This window comes from Mycteria americana, chromosome 21, assembly GCF_035582795.1.
Source record: "Mycteria americana isolate JAX WOST 10 ecotype Jacksonville Zoo and Gardens chromosome 21, USCA_MyAme_1.0, whole genome shotgun sequence".
NCBI lineage: Eukaryota > Metazoa > Chordata > Aves > Ciconiiformes > Ciconiidae > Mycteria > Mycteria americana.
The window spans coordinates 2,826,797-2,850,150 of NC_134385.1; the positions used below are offsets into that span (position 1 = coordinate 2,826,797).

The following is a 23,354-nucleotide window of genomic DNA, read 5'->3' on the forward strand; positions in this document are numbered from 1 at the left end:
TGGTGTCAAAACAAAGAATAATATACAAAGACATCCTCACAGAAAGAGGAGATGGAACTTCACAGTCACTGCTGCCAGTCTCACGGTCAAAGTGGTTTATTATCTCATTGCCAACAGGGACTAAAAATTTGTTCAAGTACACTAGTGGGAAAAATCTGATAAATACTAGAAACACGATACCGATTTGCAAGTAACATATTTCTTTGATGGCAGCAAAGCAAAGCCGATTGGATTGTTATCTGTGAAGCCCAGAAAATAGCACCTTAGTATTTCTTAAATAAATTATACAAATCAACGCAGTGGCATTCCACGGCCAAGGAAGAGGGACTGACCACGATCCAGGCCTCTAGAAACTCCCTCCTTGTTACCCCAAAACAATAACCCCATTCAAGCCCTGCCAGGTAGCATGGGGTCTAGTCTTGTCCAGGGCACAACAGAAAGTTTTGCAACAGATCTTTGACAGTTCTTGGGAAAGTTGAGAGCTGTTGTTTGGTTTGGGGGGTTTGTTTGGGTTTTTTTCAAGGTAAGTTTACACGTTTTTAAACAGGTAATTTGAAAGAAAGAAAACGGTTCCTGTCTGCAGCACTGCTCCCTCTTCTCAAAGGCAGAACAGCCTTTCCCAACAGTTACAAGTCACCAGCAAATCCAAGCCGCGTCGTACCCAACGGTGATTAGCAATACAAGGGGCATGGGCAAACTTGTCCGAAGGCCTTTACAAATCCGATTAAAGAAGAGCGTTTGACATTAATGAGCTGCAATAAATCCATCAAGAGCCAGAGGGAAGACATTTTACTGCAAGAACTTTATTGCACTACGTTCAGTATTGTGCCTACTGGACATGGGTCACAATTACACTCCCCCCAGTTGTGTCTACACTGTATGACAGTCTGCACTTCTATTTTTCCTCAATTAAGGCTGCAGAGTCATTAGTACATTATAAATCAGAGTAAAACTAGGGGGAAGAATGCAAAGTTATACAGATAGCATGTAAAATTTTTTTTATTGTTCTTCAGAAGGGCTTGGGGTTTGGTTTTTAATCCAGCTCAACACCTTCCCCTCCAATCTGACTTCCATCATTTGTCACATCAGCTTGAACTACCAGTATTTCGTTTTACGAAAAACATCAATTTTAATTTGCAGAAACAGTTAGAACATTAGGCTTCTAGTTTGCGAGGGGAAGGTAAAGGCCAGAATTAGCTAATTTAGCATCATCTACCTTCCACACGGACTCCAACATTACCAGATACGTTATTTCCCTAATGTAGGCATTGACATCACAAACACTTTTGCGTCTCCTTTATCTATTAAAGAAATCAGAAACGTTACACATCTTAAAGGGAGGAAGGAACTCAGTACAACAATACAGCTTGAGTCAGGGTACAGAGCGAGTTTCGTGGAGTGCAGCGTTTTCTAGCCACGGACCTCAAACAGGTCTCTTGGCATATCTGCAAAGTGAGGGGCTTGACAAGTACCATTATTTTTTTTGCTTAAATGTATAAATCCCTTCCAGGAATAGAATTCTAAAAGTCCATTACTTGTGTTCTGACAATGTTTGCGCAGTTAAGCTGCAGACTAAAACCAGAAGTCTAAAACAGGAAGAAATCCTGTGAAGGCAGTTCACATCGCCAGCAGCTGAGGTATCGGTAAAAGGTGGTACCAGTCTACACCTACTACAGGCACAGACCAACAAAAGCCTTTGGTGCGCCACAGCAAAAGATCACAGGAGAGCATGACCCTAAACCTGTATTCAAAGCCTTCAACGGCTGAATATTACAGACATAATGTCAAGTTGAAAGCACATGAGGTCACTACTGGGGCAGGGCACTACGATAACATGTGCTTGGTAGAAGTAGCCTGGCTGAAACTGCTTATTAGAGGCTGTAAAATGACTTGATTAATTCACTGACAACACCAATGGCCCTACAAAGAGAACGCGGTGCCAGTCCACACTCCAAAAATCAGCGTATTTACGGTCTGCCAATGGTGAATACATGATAGGCATGTTGGTGTGTAACTAGAGATTCTCCCTCCAAAAGAGCCTAATAAAAAAATAACAAGGCAATCAGTGGTTAAACTGAACTGTATATGAGGGCTAGTCTGGGAAAATACCCATACTAGGCATTTATTCATGGACCGCATTTCTGTGTGCGTACCATCTTTACCTCATATACGATACGAATGAGACCCTCCCCCCAAATCCTGATTTACTGTGTTCAGCGAGGCAGAGAATCTGGACAGCAGCAAAAAGCCTTTTCTTCTTTATGACAGATAAATTAATTTTAAGACCTTGTCTGAATTGCCCCTTGCTCACCTAGGACACTTTTGAACATCAGTCTTCTGCTGGGACAGATTTTTCTATCTAGCAACAGAAAGACCATTAACATTTCAGCCAAATTCTTTGGAAAAAATAAGACCAACATACACACACACATAAAAGCACACACTCACACAGTTAAAAGCACTGTCTCCCACCAATCAAAAAAGGCCTTTAGCAGATCCACCAAAGCTATTAGGCAGTGAGTCTTCTGTTAAAGCCCACCAGGAAGCTTTTTCACACCTGCAGACTCTGAACACCACGTAGACACACAACACAGACATCACCGAATCTCTAGAGTATGCCCAGGGTGGGCTTAAGGCTGTCAGACTGCTCCCATACAGCAACAAAGGCTCCTCCTCATGTCTCTCTGCCAGGTCCCAGCAAGGTTAAAAAAAAAAAAAAAAAAAAGGCAACTCCATTTAAAAGAGTCCCATAGGAATTACTGTATCAGGCCCTAACTGTGGGGTACTTTCCTCAAATCAAGAAAATAGTTTCTGCACAAGCCAATGCTCTGCTGGTTTTCCTTAGACATAAAATTTACTTTATTTCTTTTCTTAAAAAGTTAAAAATACAGAAGGTTCAGAAACTGATTTTCTCCTTGCAGATGTTCAAACTGCAGCTTAAGGAGAAAACAATCCTTCACTGAAATGTTTCTCTTAATTTTTTTTTTATTTTTATTTTTTTCAATCATCACCACCATTAGGACAGAGGTTGAGGAGCACTGACTCCACCACTAATTTGATGACGTAGTTTGATTCCAGATTCACATTTCCAGGTGCCAAGAGTCCAGAAAACAGCCATGCTAACTTCTGCCTTCGTTTGAGATTTTTTTTTTTCTTTATTGAACACAGCAGTGACCGTTGGCATCTTTGAAGCGTAATCGCATCTTAGGTCGGTATTTCTCAAGGTAAAGCAGCTGTTTGGAATTGAAAGCTCCCCTCCTTTTCCTAAAACAAAGAGAATGAAGGCTAATATCAATGGAAAAAGTACTGCTTCAATCACCATACACATTCTAAAGCAGATTAGTCCTTGTTTCAAAGCTTTTCTGTATCTACAAAACAGCATTTTGGCTTGGTTCCATATCCACTGACATGTTGCGGAAGGATAAACGTGGCCAGCCCATGCAGTTCATCACCTACATGCCAATATTAAAATCAAAATCCAGTTAGCAAATTTCAGCCTATTTTCTTGGATTGAGAGAGTGTATTTCCATCGCCAGCAGCAGTCACTGAACAACACCAAGGTCACCCTTTCCTTGCAGATGCATGTGCTGCTTATTATACTAGCCAGTAAATAAAGACCATGACATTCAGATACAAATATGTAAGAGGTTCTCAGAAAAGAGCTTCTCGGCATAAAAGGTACCATACCCAGGAAGAGAAAAAAAGGAATTTAAGGAAGGAAAAATTCAGAAAAATCTGTTGACAGCAATACCATTTACAAAGATAACCGAAGACCCTGGGAATCCATAAAAGGATGAGTTGCTTTTTTGGCAAAGCTCATTCAACATCATGTTACCTGCTGGGCTCCATTTCAAGATCTGATGTATCACTAAACCAACAGAGCTCTGCAGCCTCATCCTTTACCAGTTTTGTTATTTTCCAGACAGGTGGTTTCTGACATCTCCTGGGTGGATCACACACTCACCCATACCACCTGTAAGAGTGCTGGTGCTCACCTACTTGCTGCAGAAATTCTGCTTGAGGGCCCAACCTCACTAGAATGTTTTTGGTTTTTATTTATTAGGAGCAGTTAGTTCATGTCCAATTCATCCACGATTTTTACAGCCCCAGCCTAGACTTTTTTTTTTCTCCCCATGTTCTAAATCTTTGAGTCTTAGGTCAATGGCTTAATACGTAAATCCAGATTTTCACCTTTTAATCCTCATCTCTAAACAGAGGAAAGGGCACAAGCCTCAGCATTAATGTCAAAGTCATGCCCATTATTGTCAGGATATAGCTACTAGAAAACAAATCAGAAATCTAACAGGCTTTGCTGAAGAGGCATGCTGTTCAAATACAACATAGACTGAGATATTTCTTGAGAATGGGGAAGTTTAACTTACTGCCTTATAAACTGAACTGCATCTTCGTACTTCATTCCACATTCAATGAGAGCAAGTGCAACCAGTACAGGAGCCCTGAAGGAGAAATCAATATTTAAGGAAGATGTGGAGAAACAATATATTGAACCCCTCAAAATACATCAAATTAATCTATAAACAAATAGCTTAAGTATTTTCTCTTTAAGGATTATCTACAGAAAGACATTTGCCTGCTGACTACCTAATGTAAAATTTCTGTTAGGAGACAGCTCTGTTTCCAACACACACAAAAATAAAAATCAATAGCTCCTTAGCGTTTGGGGCATGAAACAATAATTCTAGATTTTTACGCTTTCTCATTTCACTGTAACCTAATTTTCTACTTCACTAAAACAAGCGTGTAATACCGTGTGCATGCACTTTGCTTCTTATGACACTGTAGATTTAGCTGGATGTGAGATAGATCTATGAAGCATTGAACACATGACATATAATTTTTTTTTTTTTTTTAATTAGGTGCTGTACACAGAACTGGGCATTCCAGGAACAATAGAGTAGAACTTTCTACCTTGGGGTCCACATTTTGCAAATGGGTTAAGTGTAAAAGAGCTGGCTTTTCAAACAAGCTGAAGTCACAGTAACACACTGACTTTCTCCTGGATTGATGTTCACCCCACTAAACACACCCAGTTGCAACAGGCACCTCTGAGGGTAGAGTAGAAAAGGATTAAACAGGTGCTAGTAACTGGACAACTGTTACTCACGGCTAAACAAAAACAGAGTTCAGGAGAAACAACTCTCACTATCACTGCCACACTGCACCTGCATAAACAGAATTATCCACTTTCCAAAGGAAACAACTTGAAACCTCAAAAGTAACTTCAAAAAAAAAGCTGTCTCTTTTTCTCTTTTTACTGTAGTTGAAGTTCAATTCCCTACTACAGGTAGACAGTTTTCCAGATTAAAGCAAAATCTGTAAAGCTCTTGGTTTTTCCTCTGCCAGAAGTAGTCTGAGAAAAACAGCAAAAAGGTCATTCTATGAGGAACAGATACACAGCACGAGTTTGTGTGACATGCAGAAGATAGGAAGCTTCTGGTACCCTTTGGCCTGGTATTATGCAAGAAACAGGAGAGTTGAAAATCACTCGAGTTACACGTGGCCACCTTCCTAAAGATGTTCTCAGATAAAAATAGAGCAGAAATGGATAAACAAATGTTAATTGCCTTGAGGTTTTGGCTCTTGTGTCTTTAAATATTGGCCGTTTCTCCCTCTACCTCTTCATTGCCCCCATCTCTTCTTCTCTAGAGGTGGAAATTTAAGAACTCGACGCATTTCAACTCTGTGCTTACTTGACTTCTTTAATCCACTTTTCTTGCCCACTCATTCATATCCTTAAATATTAACAGTCCCATGGTTATTCTAAGAATACTAACACTTAAGCTCCATTTCCTCCTAGCCCATAGGATAAACATAACATTCAGAGATTACATTTGGGAATATGACTGCAGCATTTAGCTTTCCCAAATCAGTCTTTTTTTTTTTTTATTTCATCTTGAAGGAAGTTCTTCCCAAAGAAGGAAGTTATATTTTGAGTGGTAAGGAGAGAAACATCAGTCTGCATGTGAGCAAGAAATACAAGCGTAACTCTTCCTACCACTGAAGTGAAGCCACTTTAGACTAAGAAAGTAATTGAACCAGTTTTTCTAAATGCCTTTTTTTATTACCACATGCTTACTAGTATACCAGATGAAAACAGGAGGAAATTAAAAAAACAACTGCACAGCCTTAGAATTTGTACTATACATGTATATTGCATTTGTCAAGAAGCACAAGAGATTTTATTGTTTTAGCAGAAAGACATACACTTTCAAATTAATAGCACCTCTAACTGCTCGTGTCATTCATGATTGACAGAAATGTTCTGAACAATCCAAGTTTTTCCTCTCATCCTCGATCAAAGTTATGAAATTACTGAAGATTTTTAAGCTGCAATAAGTCTCTCTTGCTTTAATGACACAAACTTGATGCTGCTGCTTTCAAGTGTTATTTGGGAGAAAACAGAGAAATTGGCATTTACTTAACACCTTCCATGACCTACCTCCCAAACAATAAACTAACCTTAAGTCCAGTATAAAAACAAGACAGCAGAATACTAACCTTCCCAACCCTGCAACACAGTGAACAGCGACACAACATCCAGGCTCTTCACGGAATTTGGTTTTCAACAGGTTTAGCCAGTCGTCAACTATCTGATTCGGGGGTGGTGCTCCATCATCAAATGGCCAGTCCTTTGAAGGAAAAAAAGGACATCAGCTATACGGATTTCAATCCATAATCAACAGCAAGGTAACCATAACTGGGAGAAGGAAAATATTCCGCTCAGCAAGAAGCGCATATTACACGAACAGTGCTGTGGGTATTTTTCTGGTTGCACTGAAGTTTGCAAGTCAATATCATAATGCAACACTAAATGTTTAACAACCATTTAATTGCACTTTTCAATAAAAATTTCAATAAAACTCTACACTAACTCCTTTGTAGTATAGAATTTTTAGAAAAATGGCTGCCCTTGAAATCTCATTTTATTAAAAATATGTAAAAATCAATAGACATTTCAAATAAACATTTGAGAGATGAGAACTCTGCAGACTTTTGCCTGTGGTTGTGTCAACCTTTTAAAATACTATTTGTACTGCAGACTCTGTACAGAGGAGAAGGTACTTCATAACAATTCAAGGGGATCAGCAGAGGAGAAGGTACTTCTTAACAACTCAAATGGGTCAGCTTGTCCAGCTGCCATACATCCAGTAAGCAAGACAGTTAAAATTACCTGGGTATTTTCAAGCAAAAAAACCCAAACACATTCACAAGCAAAAAAGAGTGCTCAGACAAAGGCAAAGCCAACAACTATCAGCATCTACAATTACACTTCTGCCTATTAAAGGGGTAGCCAACATTTACCCTACCTAGGCCACATTTAGTATCATCAACATGGCTGTAAATCAAAACTACATGTGAGAAGCTTCCCATTTTCTCGAGGTCACAGCTCTCTCCTGGAACTTGTGCTAAGTGGAGTACTACACGTCCTGTATTTCGAGACCAAGCACAACATTGCATGCTTTATAATCTTCTCACACACTGGGAGTACTGTAGAAAGAGCACTCCTAAATGCAAGGTAAAAAATAATACCTAGTAGTTATTTAGCACTTTTCATTAGACGACTGCAGTGCGTTTTACAAGAGAGGCTCATAGCCAGAGTTTCGTATTATTCAACCACCTCTCCAAACGGTAGGAAAATTGCTTTGAAAGGAGGCCACTTCTTCCCTCATTGGCTAGAAACAAGTCTTTCATGTAGGATCTTGAAAACAGGTTAACATGAAGTAGTATTCTCTGAAGCCTGAAAGAAGCACGCAGAAACTCTGAACAAGTACAACCAAAGGTAAAAATCCGCCAGACTTTTCATTTTGAAATGCACTTATTGCTACCCTAACACTTCCTGAATAGCAAGTACAGCTTAGCACAGACCTCAGCCCAAGAGCACCTTATAAATGTGTTAGCACTTAAAAAAGCTGCAAGGTAGAAATCTGCGCCTCGGAACTACAAAACCAAAAAGCTTTTAAGTTACTGAAATAACTTTATATGCGATTAATGCAGAAAGATACACAAAGTTGGAAGAGTGCAGAGAACTTTTTTAAAGCAAATGGGAAATTAAAAAAATCTGGGACAACACAGCATAATAAAAGACTATAGAAACAAGATTCTAAAGTAAAACTTATTCTTTCTAATAAAGGGTTTTTACGAGATTTTCCACTCAATCGCACACTGCTAGCTATATTTTCGGCCTAGTGTCACCCACTGTCCCAGGAAGAGATGTATGGGCTGCCAAGAGAAGAGGCATTACCCATTGCAAGATGCTTCCATTTGAAACTGCCTTGCAAAGAACAGGATTTACATATCAGTTCTGTGTCCTAGTTTTGGATTAAATTAAATCCTTTCCTTCAGACCAAATACAGGAGGTTACTACATTGCTTTAGCTTACATGTTAACCATCATGTCCACACAACTCTTGCACTGGCCTGAATTAATGACAATCATCATCTCCCCACAGATCATCATCTTCCCAGGAATGGTAGACCACTAAATTAGCACTGATAAAACACTGCTGCATGGGACACTGCCCAGAATGAGGAACGAGAATAATTCTGGGACTAGAGGAGTAATTGCAGCAAAGTTTTGCAGTTATTTTCCTGATTATGAGTTCTGCCAGCATCACCTCCGAATTCCTCTCAGACAGGATAGAAAACAAATTGCTAAGCTCCACAACCAAACCAGTCATTAATAACCAGGATGATGCACAGAGATTGCACAAACAGAAAATATAGCTCTTTTGTGCCACCCTGCACTAGATGGAAAGGATGATAGGCAAGAAAGGGTTATTCTTATTTACCCTTTTATCTGGAGCAGCCTTACTCAGCAGAACAGCTCTGGGTTTGTCAGTCAGCAAGGACTGCAGGATTGACAATGCAGAACTGAGATGACCAAGAAGCAGTAACAGGACCTTAAAGTGACAAAGACCCCTTTCTTCAAAACCTGTGTGCAACTCGCACCGAAGTTACAGCAGCAAAACACCCCCAGAACTGCCTGCGTCTGCGTAGGATGGGACCGCAGCCACCAGCATGGAACTTTCCCACCTTCAATACCAGAGCCCTTGGCGATGCAGTAAATATCAGATGGCAATGAAGTCACATCTCTAACACGGGCACCCCTGACTGCCTGCCAGCGGTCGGGTGGTGGCCGTTCCAGAGGGTACAGAGTGTAAAGAAAGTCTGATCCAGGAATGAACAGTAAATGAAGGACCGATAGAGGCAGAACAATGAAACATGTCTCAGATGCTGAAGATGAACAAAACCTATCGCAGCCTCCTTGGTTGCCAGCCAGTGCAAAAATACTTCCAGAGAAAAAAACTACCAGTTTTTCCAATGTAGCATTTCTATGTTACAAGACCTTACACACGAACGTAACTGTAAGAACGGCAGAAGCCCACAGAAACTAAATCCATCCCCGCCTCCTGTCTCCTGGATTTAATCGCTGTTGATAAACATGCGCATGCAATAGTACTACTTCAAACATGGAACATCTAATTCTCTACTTTCTTCTCACTATGCCATCTGCCAAAGCAACTCTCTAGCTGCCACATTCTACCCATCTTGCCAGTACATGATCCTGTATCACAGCACGAGCGCAGGCTTTGCTAAAATGCTTTCATTTTCAGGGGTTTCACTACGCTTTTGACCTCAACAGTTTTAAAATAGGCACTAATCTCTCTCAGGCTGTGTTTTTAATCTTACTGTTATTTTTGCAAGCAAATATTAGCTTTAAATAGTGACGTGTTATTTTCTCAGCCAGATGGTAATTCAATACCATTTCTGAACAGCAACAGGACTCTGCTTTGAAAAAGCATGCATTCACAGGAAGGAAAAGCTACACAGGAGGTGGTCATGTCGGTGACTAGTCAAACTTATCTCAAATAGCAAAACACTATTGCAATACAGTAAATTACTCAGACAACCTCATGACTGGGATCATCAGGATCAGTGATGACATTAGCAGCAAACGGTCCCTGTCACCTCCTGCTTTCTGTTACCCTTAACAGATGCCTGGTGGATTTATGCTCTCTCCTGTTTTGCCTTCTGCAGCAGTAGAATACCAAGAAGAACTGGTACATACCAAATGCAGAGGCTTGTTAACCGAGGCAAACGTGTACAGGCACAAGACTCTCGCACGTGTTACTCAAAGTGAAAGGCTCTCCAACAGAACTGTGCTTAGCAGAGCTAGCGGAAACAGCGTTTCCAGTTTTTAGATAAGCTTCCTCAAAAAACTGCTTTCAGTTCAAACCTCGCCAACACCAAGTTTTTAAAGTTTCCTGAGAACCAAAATCCCCGAACTATTTCAGAAGTACAGGCTCCAGAGCACAGCGCACTCCCCGGCTCCTGCAGCTGCCCCACAGGCCCCAGCCATGGACCAGAGAAGGTGGATTTTGCTCACAGCTGCAGGAGCCAAGATCAGCTGGCCTCTCAAGGCAGCCACCCTGGCAGAGCTGGACACCTGCAAAACTCTCCTAAGTCTTCTAAGAAGAACTGAGATCTGTGCTCTGACACAGGAACACAGAAATAGTCTAAGCCCCAGCTTAAATCAGGGCTCTGAGGGCTTCCACACCAGAAGTTTAACCCTTCCAGTCTCTGGCAACCTTAGCAGTATCGCAGCTAGAGGTTTCACAGCAGCATGCCTGAAAATTCTGTGATGCTCAAGCCTAAGACAGCTCTAAAGTGAACAAAAATGCTATTCCAGAGTGCAGCCCTAGGAGCACTGGTAGCCCTGTAGTGACTGATTTTTCCAACAACACTGAGGCACACATGGCTGCCTGGAACTGGAGTAAATGCTTACTAGGGCCAGGAGCCAAGAAACCTGACTGACCTGTACGTGGAGTTTTCACAAATACGCCAGGATACAAGTTTTTCTCCTAATGGAAAACTGCAGAAGTTTTCCTCCGACTGAGCCATGAAAATCAAGAGGCAATAGAAGACTGACTACCTGCAACAAGAAGGTAAGATGCAATTTCTGGCCTCACAACAGAGTATTACTCACTCCAGTAAAATAAACTGATTATATCTGACACACTATAATAATTCATAAGTATTGCCTGGAAAAATACTGCCTGCAAGCTTAGTATGAGCACACACCTATTAAAAAAACCTCCCCTAAAACACCAAGCAATACTAGGCGATATAGTCAGACGGTCATTGCATAATGTTAACTCTGAGTAGCAGTTAAGGAATTCCACCTGCTGAACAGGGAAGCCACCAGCAGCCAGGCTCCATTTCAAGGTGAGCAGTGATGAGGCTATCGATCAAGATCCTGCTACAGCCAGTCCACGGAAGCCTACATCAACGTGTCAGCTGTAGTCTCAAAAGGTGGCACTTTCTGAAGAGAGAAGGGAGTTTTATCTGCATCCTGAGAAGGTCAACAGTAAAGCCAAGAAGTGCAGTAGCTAGAGAAAAGGACCAAACCGAGTTTTATGAACCACAAGGCTGAACATTGGATTAGTATCAACCTAGTCACTAAAAGGCAACCAAAATATCTCAACAAATCCAGAAATCCAGGAAGAGACATTTCTAAGCACTCAGGCGATAATAATGAGTCAGCAAGTACCTTTCACAAAAGTACAGCGAGTTTCTCAAAACCAGCTTTAGCTGATGCAGAGGATCACGTTGCTTTTGGCCAATCTGAAACAGTCATAAGCTCCTGCCCAAAGCATGAAGGCCATCCCCACCACTTCCAGACAAGTGATTTTTCATTTTTAGACATTTTTAAAGGCAACTCACTAGAACCTGGATTCCTTCTTTTTCGATAGGAGCTTGATCATAAGTGGCATCACAAACTCGCACCAAGGTTGTCACTCCGTACTTCTTCAGCTCCTTTAAGAAAAAGGAAAACATTTGAGCACACTGACAGAGTGAAGAATTAAAGAACTTTCTCATCCAGCTACAAAACTAAACATTTGACACAGAGTCAGCGGTACTGTGCCTGTTGCAGAGCCCCAAGGTGACTACACAATGAAGGAGCAAGGGCCAACTCAAAGCGGGGTTTATGGCCTAGGTTAGGACAAGGGTTATAAGTGACAGGAATAAGTATGAAACACCTCTGAATTCTTCTTCTCTAGGGAAATGCCAAGGTGGAAAAAAGGTGCGTATATAAGAGCTAAATTAAAATAGCTACTTATATTTTCCATGCAGCTTCTTCTTCTTCTCTTTAAATAGAAGCCTGGAACTGTTTGCTTCAGCCAGTGTTGACATTTTGAGGCAGGGAGGAACAGAACACACACACCACCATACTCCAGCTTCCTTGTAATGCACTATAAGTAGCACATTGTGCTAGACAAATAATCAGAAGATCAAACAAAAGCTGTTCCAGTTCACTTTGAAGGTTCATACAGCAAGCAGAATTTCCTCTCAGGTTTGGAATGAATCACTATAACTTCTAACAATTAGCAGTAATATCTATTCTGGAGTCAAGACTCCTGAAAGAGGAAGACAATCCACAATAATGGGGAAAAAATATACATATAAGACCAAAAGAATGTGGGTTTCAGACAAAATTAACCACTAATATCTGAGCAGACTTATGGTGAAGAGCACACTGCTAAATGATGGAAGTCTGTTAATAGCACAGTCAGACATCAGCATCAGATGACAGGATCTCTTTGGAATGAAAAAGACCTGCATACACAAGATAAAAGTCCTCTAGATACAAGATATAAGGGCACAAAGATACAGCAGGTTTGGAGCAAACTAGAATGCAGAAATACACTGTACTGCTGCTTCTCTGACAATACCATCTGTTACTTTTTCAGAAAACTGAATATGAAATTTTGCCGTATTTAAGATCTTATTGTGTCAGTATCAGTCTGATCCACTGCCCGTCGTAATTGACTCTTCCCACAGTTCGACCCAGGCAGATGTCATTTTTCATGGATAAATTCTGGCTCCTGAAATCTCTGACAATTCTGGGATTGGCAGGGCAGTTTGGGAACACATCGTGTAACCTAAACCAGCAGTTTTAAGTATTGCACTTAAACCCACTCTAAGGGAGAAGAAAGGTCAGAAACCAGTTACAATCCTGTTAACTACTTCTTTAAAAGCCAAAAGATGAGCAATAGATCGATGCGTTAGAAGCACTGCATTATTTAATGAAAAATAACGTTTAGAATTGCAGAACACGCAGTTCTTCAGAAACCAGGACAGGAACAATGGCAATGGTGTGTGTTTGTATTCTAAAATGGAAGCTCATCCAGCCTCTTGCAATTAAAGAAGTGTGGGACTTTGGAAAAAGTAATCGGTGGATTCTCTTCTCATACTGTCAAGAGAATATGAACAATATATTAAAGATAAAAACGCTTTAAGTTTCAAGTAACATGTAACACATAGCCAAAGCATTGAGCAACAGGTGTGAAGAATGACTGTTCAGTACTTCTACAGAAACTATGAGCACATAAGGAAAGACGGATGATACTTTATTTGACTGCCTTACCTCTATGAACTTGCTGAGGGTTGCATTGGTTGGGTTGTGAGTGATCAGGAAACGCATATTCTCATAAGTAATTTCCACGGGGGCTGGACGGTTCATAATGGCAAACAAAACGTGTAAGGGGCCAAAAAAATAAAATTAAAAAAAAAAAAAAATCAATAACCTTGGAAACGTTTCACAGCAGAAAACATTAAAAAGACCACTAAAATGCCTGGGATTGATCAGAGCTTGCTTTGACGTGTTTGTTCCTTAAAGAATTCGCTTCTAGAAAAGCAGGTTTGCTTCAGAATCCACTTGAATTCAACTTCGGCCTCAATTACTGCAGGTGGTATCCTTCAGACTCCAAAAACTCTGACTACATGCAAGACTAGGCAGCCTGTTCTACATTTAGGCACTGGTGAGGCAAAAAAGTAAGGGCAGATTTTCTCTCCACTTTGTCTTCTTGATGCTTAGTTTTGCTAAAGTCAGTAAAAGGAATATGCTTCCAATGTGCAGAAGATATCCCATATATTTGAGTGTGCTCACTGTGACTGGAGTCTTCAAGGCAAAGTAATTATGGCACGTAGAACCCCCTGCGCTCAGCTCACTTGTCAGCCAGGATGCTGTGCTGGGCCTGGCAGAAGTCTGCCCTCACACTCAGAATCGCCATAAATGTGCGACGTATATTCCAACAGAACACCTAAAGAGAAAAAAAAAAATATCATGTAAGAGGGATTGTTGCTTCTACTTCCAGAAACACCAAGTATTGAACCCTCCCAGAGAAACTCAAATTAGACTAGATAAGGCTACGTTTAAAAAACAAACAAAAAAATCAGTCTTTTGTGGAGTCCTGATAGTTGTAATCCCAGATATTCTTTCGGCATCGAGTATGTTCTAGCCCAGAGACGCGGGACTTCTTGTAAATGCTGTTCCTGGCAGCCAGGCACCGGAACCAAGAACAAGGAAATCTTTCTGTGCTCTCCACGGCCCCTCCCTCCCAACCAGGTGCCCTAAAAGAGGAGAAAATAGCACAAAGCCAAGTACACACTTGAAAGTGTCTGTTGGTACTGTCATACCTGTTTGGCTTAAGCCCAAATATGTAACAAATGTTGTTGGTATGGCTTAATTTTCTGAACAAAATAAGCAGTACAAGCAGAAACAAGAGTATAACTGCCATATATTTGAGCTTCTGCTAGCAGATTAATTTCACCAACATTGTATCACCAAACTACCACCAGTAGTAGGGAGATACCCTCCAGAAATCAGTTATTTCAAAAGCAACCAAATGGTCATTTAGCAGTAATAACTTTTAGTTATTCTCAGTCTTATCTGCGTTTATAGACCAGGGCATTAAGACAGCAGCAGCTTCCAGTCCTAACACACAGGATTCAAAATATAGATGTTTTAGCAACAACAATAAAAGATGGAAAAAATGTAATTCTACCGTGAAGTTTAGGGGGATGAAAATGGAGCTAACCTAAACTAGCTCAACTCATTTAAGGCTGAAATACTAAATAAGCAACGTGGCTTTTCACTGTGTTTAAAAAGCATGAAGCCAAAGAATCACTACTGACACTTCTTTTTTAAGGAAAAAGTTTTAAATCAGTTGAATAAAACCCAAACTAGCAGCCAGAAGTCACAAACCTGCAACTCAAGCAGAAAGGTCAACGTGGCACACTCAAGTGAATACAATTAGGGAAAAATGCACATGCATGGAAGTTCACACCCCAAACTTCTGGTGCGCTCAACATTTTAATGAGATCCTCACTTTAAAATAGTCAAATTAAGCACTACAAAATTACCTTTTTCACTGACATGAAGTCAAAAATCACCCGAAGAACAGCAATTATTTCCTTCAAGAACAGCTTTCAATGCCAAAAAAATACATTAATTAGGTTGCCAGAGGCAAGAACAAAGATGTTTTCAATAACCTCCCCCGACCTTAACGCAGTTCTTACTCTGAGTGACTGAAATACAAATTTCAAAAATGAATCCTGGAATATTTTATCAGCGTAATGACTACAGGATTAGGTCTCACCCCAGATGGAAGAGTCCCATCTAAACACATCATACACAAGTCCTTACACTTGTCAATGCTTGCACGTTTGTCACAACTCTCTCATATATATTACCGAATCTCAAAACAAAGGCTTTGTCAAAATGTATTACAGTCTGCTATAGCTATGATGTACCAAGAGCAGAATGGCTGAAATTACAGCATCCACATGTGTCCAACACCTGTAAAACTTGATGCAAGAAAGTCTTTTTTCAGGCAAATACTGGCCTGGTTTTCCCCTATTTGAACATACTCCAGTCATCTGACACATCCTGGAGAGTGCCCTGCAGACTTACATTGCAGGAACAGTTTCAAAACTAACTTTTTAGGACCTAACAAGGTCATTTAAATAAAAACAGTGGTCAACAGATCTTGGCATAGGAGAGCAAAACTTGGATCCTGAGTACCAGAGGCTTACAGCATTACAAAGCACACTGTCGCGAGGGGAAGAGCTATTGTGTCATCTTTAAACAAATCCTTTAAACATTTTTCTTTTCAGCACCAATAATTTGGTTGGAAGAGCCTCGTCCAATGCTATTTGCACTGTGAGTTGTATCAAATCAGGTCATCATGGTCACACTTCTCCTCCCTCAAGCAAATCAAAGAGGGAATTTCAACCCAATTATTTTAAAAGTCTTTTGTAAAAACTATTTACCAAGTCATTAGGAAAGGACACACAGAGATGACATGTTCCAGTAAATTAAGTATGGCAGGGGGAGTCACCAACCCAAGTCCTACTCTCAGATCTGCAGCTGCTCGTGGTCCGACCTTGGCCAAGCCACTTTCAGTAGCTCAACTCATCTGCAGAGCAGGAATGACACCATCTTACCTTCCCCAAAGGAATATTACTGAAGCATTTAATTAGCTAATAGCTAAGGAGTGATTAAAAATGTAAAGCACTGTATTTAAGTCTGAAAAATTATTTCCAGAAGGATAAGAAGTTTATGTACCACATAACCCTATTTTTAAAACAGTTTGGTTACTGACGCATATATCCTTTCCTGCCATGACTTTCAACTGTTAGCTAAAGTTTAAAAAGAAAAACCAGGCTTCTAATTAAGAAAATGAAAAACAGGAAAAACCCTATTGTCTACAACTTCTGATCTCCCCAAGTAAATACTTTAAAATTTCTTCCTCCCTGTGTTAGCAAGCAAATTTGCACTTCAAAATCCCAAGAGAACTGAGCGCTATCAAACTGGCGACAATAAATAATAACCAGGTCTATGCACAACGTAAAACAAGAATTAATTTTTCAGCCAATTAACCTTCAACTTTTTATACTTCGAAAGTGAGATGGCACACGGAGAGAAACCAAAAGTTACTACATGTTTTATGTGGCTGGCCTCAGAAAGGGAGCAAGAAGTATCCAACACATCAAGGCTACGAATGAGGTACAATAGGCGCATCAGGAACGAGGGGAGGAGAAAAAGCAGAGACAGCAGCACAAACAAGCCAAGCAATAGCCACTCATGCATCTGAAGAGAACTAGATATGCTTGGGAGTCAGTTCCTGATGTCGTTTAACTTAATTATCAGGGAATAATCATCAATCAAGATGCCTATATACACAACCCAGTTTAGTGAGCTGTGACAGTCTCTGCACGCACAGACAGAACTAATTTAAGTTATAACTAACAGCACTGTGAGCTCTGCACCTCTCACGCTTGCACAGCCATACACGCTGAGAGAGCTCGATAAAACCTAATGAAGCCAATTTGAGAAGAATGTCTTTCAAAATACTATGAACCTGCAAGAATATGCTTAAAACGTAAGCAAGGGGCAGTTGTATTAACTAGCATAAATAAATCAGGGTGATCAACTAATTAAGAGAGAACAGTTAAATGAATTCCTGAGTTGACAGAAACTTCACTTGAGATTGCCTTAAGTAAAAATCCAACACACCTACAATATTCATCCCCAGTTCCCTGTCTCGTCTATCATTGCATTGACTCCTAAATTAGACACTTCAGTAGGGCAAGCCACTTGCTCTTCTGTATTGTGCCTATACAAGTTCAGGGAGACAGGTCTAATGAAAAACAAGTAATAACATCGTAAGGAATTCCTAGTTCCACCATCTCCTTCAAAACCCACCGGTAAAAGTGCTGCCTTAGCTACACGGAGACAGCAAAACGGCTTGCAACAGCTGCAGCTTCCAGAGATTGCAAAACAGGGATACCTTCGGAAAGGTCACTTGGATCACCTTTCAAAATAACCCCGTGCACAGGATGCACAGCAAAGCCCGCTAATTTGTCAGTCAGTATTAAAAGAATACTTCAGTGTTTTGAAGACCAGTATTCTGAAACCATCTCAACTAATTTCGTTCCTATAAGCGGGAATCTATAATCGATGTTAACAAAGTCAGGTCATGAGCTGTTGAATTTTTCCTTTTTTTTTCCTTTTCTAGAAAACCTCATTCTCGTTGTTTGCACTTACACACGTGAAGTCAGCACCACAGCACACTGACGGTGCACAACTGGACCCCATGAACATTGCCATCCTGATACAAGGCTGCAACCCAGCCAGGCTTTTCCTGATGCTCGGCGGACATCACATTTCACTTCCCCTTCCTGCACTGCCCCGCTAAGTGACCCACATTCTATCAATACCCTACCAAAATGTCCTGTTTCGTCTGGAGCACAAGGTGCTTTTCAAGTGAAAAAATTCACCAAGACCTCCAAAATTAGCCTTAGAACAGTGGAATCGCACATTAGCAAGAACTGAAGCAACCATCTTTTCTAAAATATACTCTCCTAGTATACAGAGAAAAGAAACTCTGGAACGAACATTCTTGGAAAAAAATCTTGAATGCTCTCTGAAGGAAGCTTGCTCAGAATGACACGTGCCTAGAGAGGGGTGAGGTCAAAAATTTTACTGTTCCACCCTATCCACCCCCGCCGCGGAGCTCCCTCCCAGCCTGCTGACAAGTTCTGCGGGTGACTCATTCGTTTCCTTTTGCACTAACCCAGTCCTGGGCCGTAAAACCCACGGCAGCAGATAGAGATCTGCCTTCGCAAAGAAAAAAAAAAAAGAGTCCAGATTAAAGAAGTCTCAACTTAAAAGTGACACATCAGGCAACAGTAAGAGCTGTCAAATATAAATATATCATGCAAGACTATTCAGTGAGAGAAGAATCCTGCAGCAAAACTCGGTTTTGAGTACTACGCAAAAAAAGTTTAGCTGCCATCCCTAAATTTGGGTGAGGTCAAACCACTGCATCTAACACAGGCATTGACGCACCGAGACCATCATCCTGGCAAGCTCGGCAGTGGGAAGTGATTAGATACTGCATTAGCTCTTCCAGAAAGAATTGATAGGCATGCATGCTTTATGCTTCAGATCTTTTCTTTCTTGTGAGATAGAACCTGCTTCATAGTTAAAAATGCTGTTCCGACACAGGATTTTTTGAACGCCTTCCCCACCCACCATTTAGTTTTTAAAATCCCTTCAGAGGTCACATTTGAATGTTATTTACATACCATGCCCAAAAAGTTTAAAGTTACTAAAAGTGTTTGAAGTCAAAACCAAAAGGCCCCGCTAAGAAAAAGAAGTTTAAGCTACTATCCTGTTTAAGTCACAGAATTACATTTAAGTAAAATCAGAAGTGACTTTAGACAACAGCTCGTGAGTATGTGACACTAACGACTCATTCCTAAAAATCAGAATGCTGAGTCGTCTAAGCTGTACCAACTGTTAGTTTTTGAAAACACAGTCCTGCCAGATCATCAGCCTCCCTGACAACTCAGACTAAATATTCTCACACTTTTAAGATGAAGTATCAAAAAAAAACCCCCAAAAAACCATTAACAAGTCAAGCAGGACTTAAAAGCAATTTCAAATCACACAGCAACAGGGATATTATTCTGTGAAGTTACAGAGTTGAATTACTTGCATCTTACTCATCTCACTTATTTGAATTTGCCGTATACCTCTGCTGGAAAAATGACTTAGTGGAGAGTTGGCTCCTTTTCCATGCTCCTGTGGCAGTTAAATTCAGTCTGACAACTGAAATTGAAGCTTACTGATAAATTTCACTGCACACCCACAAAGTCTCAATTGTTAAAATCCGCAGTCCATTATTTCGAGCAGAGCTAGACTTTCAGTGTAAGAGACCAAAAAGAATTTAACTTTTTAGTACAGAACAGAGAGAAACAAGGGGGTAACAAAAAGGTACACATAACAGTGACCTGAATAGGGACAGCAACCCAGCGTCTCAAGTGTTATAACAGAAAAAAGGATCAAGAGATTTAAGACTCCTTTACCCCTTCACAATTAGGAAAATGAACCATGAGATGATAGCAAAGTCAACAGCCACTATAAAGGTATTTTATAGTCTCTACGACGTGCATCAGCCAGATACTGGCCTAAACAGGTGCCGGCCTGATCTAGCACTGCAATTCACACGTGTCAGAAAGAATAACTTCTAGCCCAGATTCTCAAACCATTAGGTCTATTTTTCAACGTTTAGACAGAGCTGTTTTAAGTCCCCAACTCTTTAACAGGCAAAGAAGCTGTCAAACTAATCCAAACACAACAGACACCACAGAGCTCCTCTCTGCTAGTTCAGTAATGGTACATCACTGACAACGTGTTTTCTCCTCCAAAGATATTATCAAAATAAACAACCTACACCATTTACAAAAATGATCTGCTTGCACTACAATATCTCAAGAGCTATGTTTTCAGCTGTGGATCGTCTTCCTTAAAGCGAGGACAGAAATGTGCCTTTCCATGAGCCATGTATCGCCTGGCTCTCCCCAGGGCCGCCCATGGGTGCTCTCCCTCCCAGGCCTCACAACAGTTAACCAACACGGCATTCCACCACGGGGCAAAGTCCAGCAGGAGGAAACCGGCTGCAATCACAGTTCAGGTCCGCTCTGATAGAGGAAGAATGTTTAAGTGCTGCTGTGTGGAAGAGAAGGATGGATATTTGCAGGTAATTAAACCTGAAGTCAATCACCTATGTTTGAGAGATGTAGGTAAAAACATCACAACTAGACCCTAGGTAAGAAGGCCGACACTCCTGGCTGTGTATCCATACATACACAGATCCTTCCTCCTACCTTAACTCCAACCGATCTTTTCTTTCCAACAGTTGAGTTCATTAAATCTAAGTATTTCTACATGTTGAGTCATAAGGAGAGAGAGTTTTCTGGCTGCTGCTACTGGTGGGTTTATCTTTTTTCTTCTTTAAGTACTAACTGCAGTTCTGAGTCAGAACCTGACTGGTTCATTTTGGGAGTTTTGAAGCGAGTTTCCATTTATACAGTAGCCTTTAAAAGCCAACTTTCTGCCTTACTCCTCCTCACACTGAAACCAACAAGCACACAGCTGCCCCGAGAGAAAAAGCAGATCGTGACTAACCACACCGAGGAACCACGAGGAACCATCACCGCGCTGAGTGGAGGCCACTTCTACAATCATCCCCGTACCGTAACACCTCCCAACCTGCAACCTCGCCTGCGCTCCAAATCCCAAGCCTCCAGCTCTCAATAACTAGGGTTCCTCACCCACCACAGCACGCCCTAAGCAGCAAACCACAGCCATTCCCAGCGAGTACACCACTCCCTGTCTCAGGGACCTTCCTGCAGGTCACTCTTAGCACCCTCAGCAACACAACTACTTTCTTCAGCCCTGGCCAGACTTCATCAACTCCCCCCTTGCAGCCCAGACAGCTCCAAATCCCACAGGGCAGCCCTCTATCTACACAAACCAGCCTCGGCATTCACAACCCTGCCCCCACTCAAACCCCAGGAAAACCGCCACATCCTGGACACCCTTCCTTTCCAGCTCCACGAGCCCCCCTCCAGCCTGAGAAAGATCACCCCCAACATTGCTCCCAGCCTTCCCCCTCTCCGCTTTCCAGCCCAGATACCAGAAAAATTCTTTATCCTTTACAGACCACTTCCAGGCCTAACACGAGGCAGGCCCCCTTCCCCCAAAACAACCCTCCCATCCTTTCTCAAACTCTTCCCCCTTTATACACACGAGAATAAGTGACACCCCCTCCCCTCAAACAAACCCCTCCAAATACCAGGTACAAGCAAGACCCTCTCATTCACCCACACCAACCCCTTGGCAGTCTCCTTACCTTCCCTCTGTTGCAATCCCACCGGCAACGAACTCCCCTCTTGAACACCCCCCCCCAGCCCAGGTACAAGGCAGACTGCCTTCCCTAAACCATCCCTTTGGGGTCCACTCATCCCAGCCCCACAGCTGAGCGGGACCCACACAAACCAGCCCTGAAGACCGGGGAGGTGGGCACTGTAAGTCAACCCCATCCCGCAGGTGAGGAGAGGACCCTCCACACCAGCCTCACAGGTAGAAGGGACACCCCACGAAGCAGCCTAACACTGCAGGCAAGGGCAACTGTCCTAAAACCGGCCTTAACCGCCCACGGGGGTCCCTCATACCAGTCCAACCCCAGGGACCTCCCCAAAACCAGCTCCAAAGTAGGGTAGGGACCCCACAGGCTAGGAAGCTGCCCCCAAGCCTGCTCCTCAGGCCAAAGGAGCCCCCAAGGCCCGCGATAATTCCCCAAACAAGGCCCACAGGTCAGGAAATCCCCTCAGACCAGAAAGGACCCCCCCGAACCGGCCCCTCAGCCCAAAGAGAGCCTCCCAGACCAGCAAGGATCCCCCCAAACCAGACCCGCTGACCAGGCGGGACCCGCAGAGCACAAAAGACCCCTCCAGACCAGCCGCAGGGGCCAAAGGAGACTCTCCAGGCCAGGGAGGTCCCCCCAGAGCAGCCCCACAGGCCGGGGGAACCCCTCAAAACCTCTCAAGGATCCGGGAGGGGGGCCCCAGAGCCGCTGCCCCCCACCCCCCCGCAGCCCGGGCCCGCCCCGGGGCGGGGGCTCCGGCCTCCCGCCGCCTCTCCTCACCCGAAGCCCCCCAGCTCCTCCCCACGGCGGCCCCTCACCCTGGGCATTGAGCGCGTCGGCGTTCTTCCGAGCGGGCCCGGCGCCTCCCACACAGCGGGCCGGGGGACGGGAAGGAGCGGGAGGGGGCGCGGCGGCGGCGGGCCCGGCCCGGCCCGGCGGCGGCGGGGCCCGTGACGGGGCTGGGGCTGCGCTCGACCCGGTCCGGCCCGGCCGCGCGGAGAGACCCGAGAGCCCGCGCGCCGCCAGACGGCTCCTCGCGCACAGGCCGCTCCCTCCCCGCCCGCGCCCCGTGGTACGGCCCGCCCGCCGCTGATTGGCACGGCCCGCCTCACACCCACATCCGGCATTGGTACGGTCCGCCCCACACACCCCCCTCAACCTCCCCCCCGCCCCGGTTCAGCGCGCCGGGCGCGTCTACCCGCCGCCGTCACCGCGGGGGTGCTGCGGACATGCCGACGCGGCACAAGCGGCGCTGGGGCGGCCTCGCTCGTCACTGCCGCAGCTCGCCGTGCCGCTGCCGTGCCACCAGCCGGGTCGCCCTCCCCGTGCCGCGGGGAACCGCTCCCTCCATCCCGCTGATGTTGGAACAGGCCCTTCCCCCCCGCGAGGGAGGCGGCATTGGTACAGGCCCGTTCTCCCCCTTGGGCATTGGTATGGCCCTTCCCAGCGCGGCCGCAGACCCGGGGGCGGCTCGCCCTGCCCGCCCCCTGCCCTGCCGGCGGTGAGCACGGCCCGAAGCGAAACGCGCCGCCCTGCTGTCCCCAGGCACCCTTGTTACGCCCCGGCCCTCCACCCCCCCGCCGTTCCGGCGCACTTGGACTGGCCCTCCGGCCGCACGTGCACGCGGGCCCTTCCACGCCAGCACACCCCCTCCCCCCCCCCAGCGCACAGCAGCAGTGGTACAGCCCCCTTCCCCCCCCACCCCCCGCTCAGTGGTTCGGCCCGCCCGGCGGTTCCCACGGCTTCCGCTTCCCCTGTCCGCGCCGGGACC

The 23,354-nt window shown here is 43.6% G+C and overlaps 1 protein-coding gene across 2 annotated transcripts; it reads right to left on the minus strand.

Annotated features, from left to right (window-relative positions):
- Positions 1–783: 783 nt before the first annotated feature.
- On the minus strand, positions 784–22,644 carry PTP4A2 (protein tyrosine phosphatase 4A2). Of its 2 annotated transcripts, none has more exons than XM_075522288.1 (6): positions 22,402–22,644; positions 13,450–14,125; positions 11,745–11,837; positions 6,520–6,650; positions 4,383–4,457; positions 784–3,264 (listed from the first exon to the last, which is right to left on the minus strand). In XM_075522288.1, exons 2-6 carry the CDS (start codon positions 13,543–13,545, stop codon positions 3,156–3,158), a joined length of 504 nt encoding a protein of 167 aa, XP_075378403.1. In that variant the 5' UTR covers positions 13,546–14,125; positions 22,402–22,644; the 3' UTR covers positions 784–3,155. The 2 variants fall into 2 exon arrangements, with proteins under 2 accessions (XP_075378403.1, XP_075378404.1); XM_075522289.1 differs by lacking the exon at positions 22,402–22,644 and adding an exon at positions 15,228–15,276.
- Between the last annotated feature and the right edge of the window lie 710 nt (positions 22,645–23,354).

What these genes read in the sequence shown, in the direction of transcription:
- PTP4A2 (XM_075522288.1), bottom strand. Translation starts at nt 13,545, where the DNA reads ATGAACCGTCCAGCCCCCGTGGAAATTACTTATGAGAATATGCGTTTC. An exon ending in AAGAAGGAATCCAGGTTCTA is followed by an intron (nt 6,651 to 11,744) that starts GTGAGTTGCCTT and finishes TTTCCTTCAAAG; the next exon opens with GACTGGCCATTTGATGATGG. An exon ending in TGTGTTGCAGGGTTGGGAAG is followed by an intron (nt 4,458 to 6,519) that starts GTTAGTATTCTG and finishes TTTCTCCTTCAG; the next exon opens with GGCTCCTGTACTGGTTGCAC.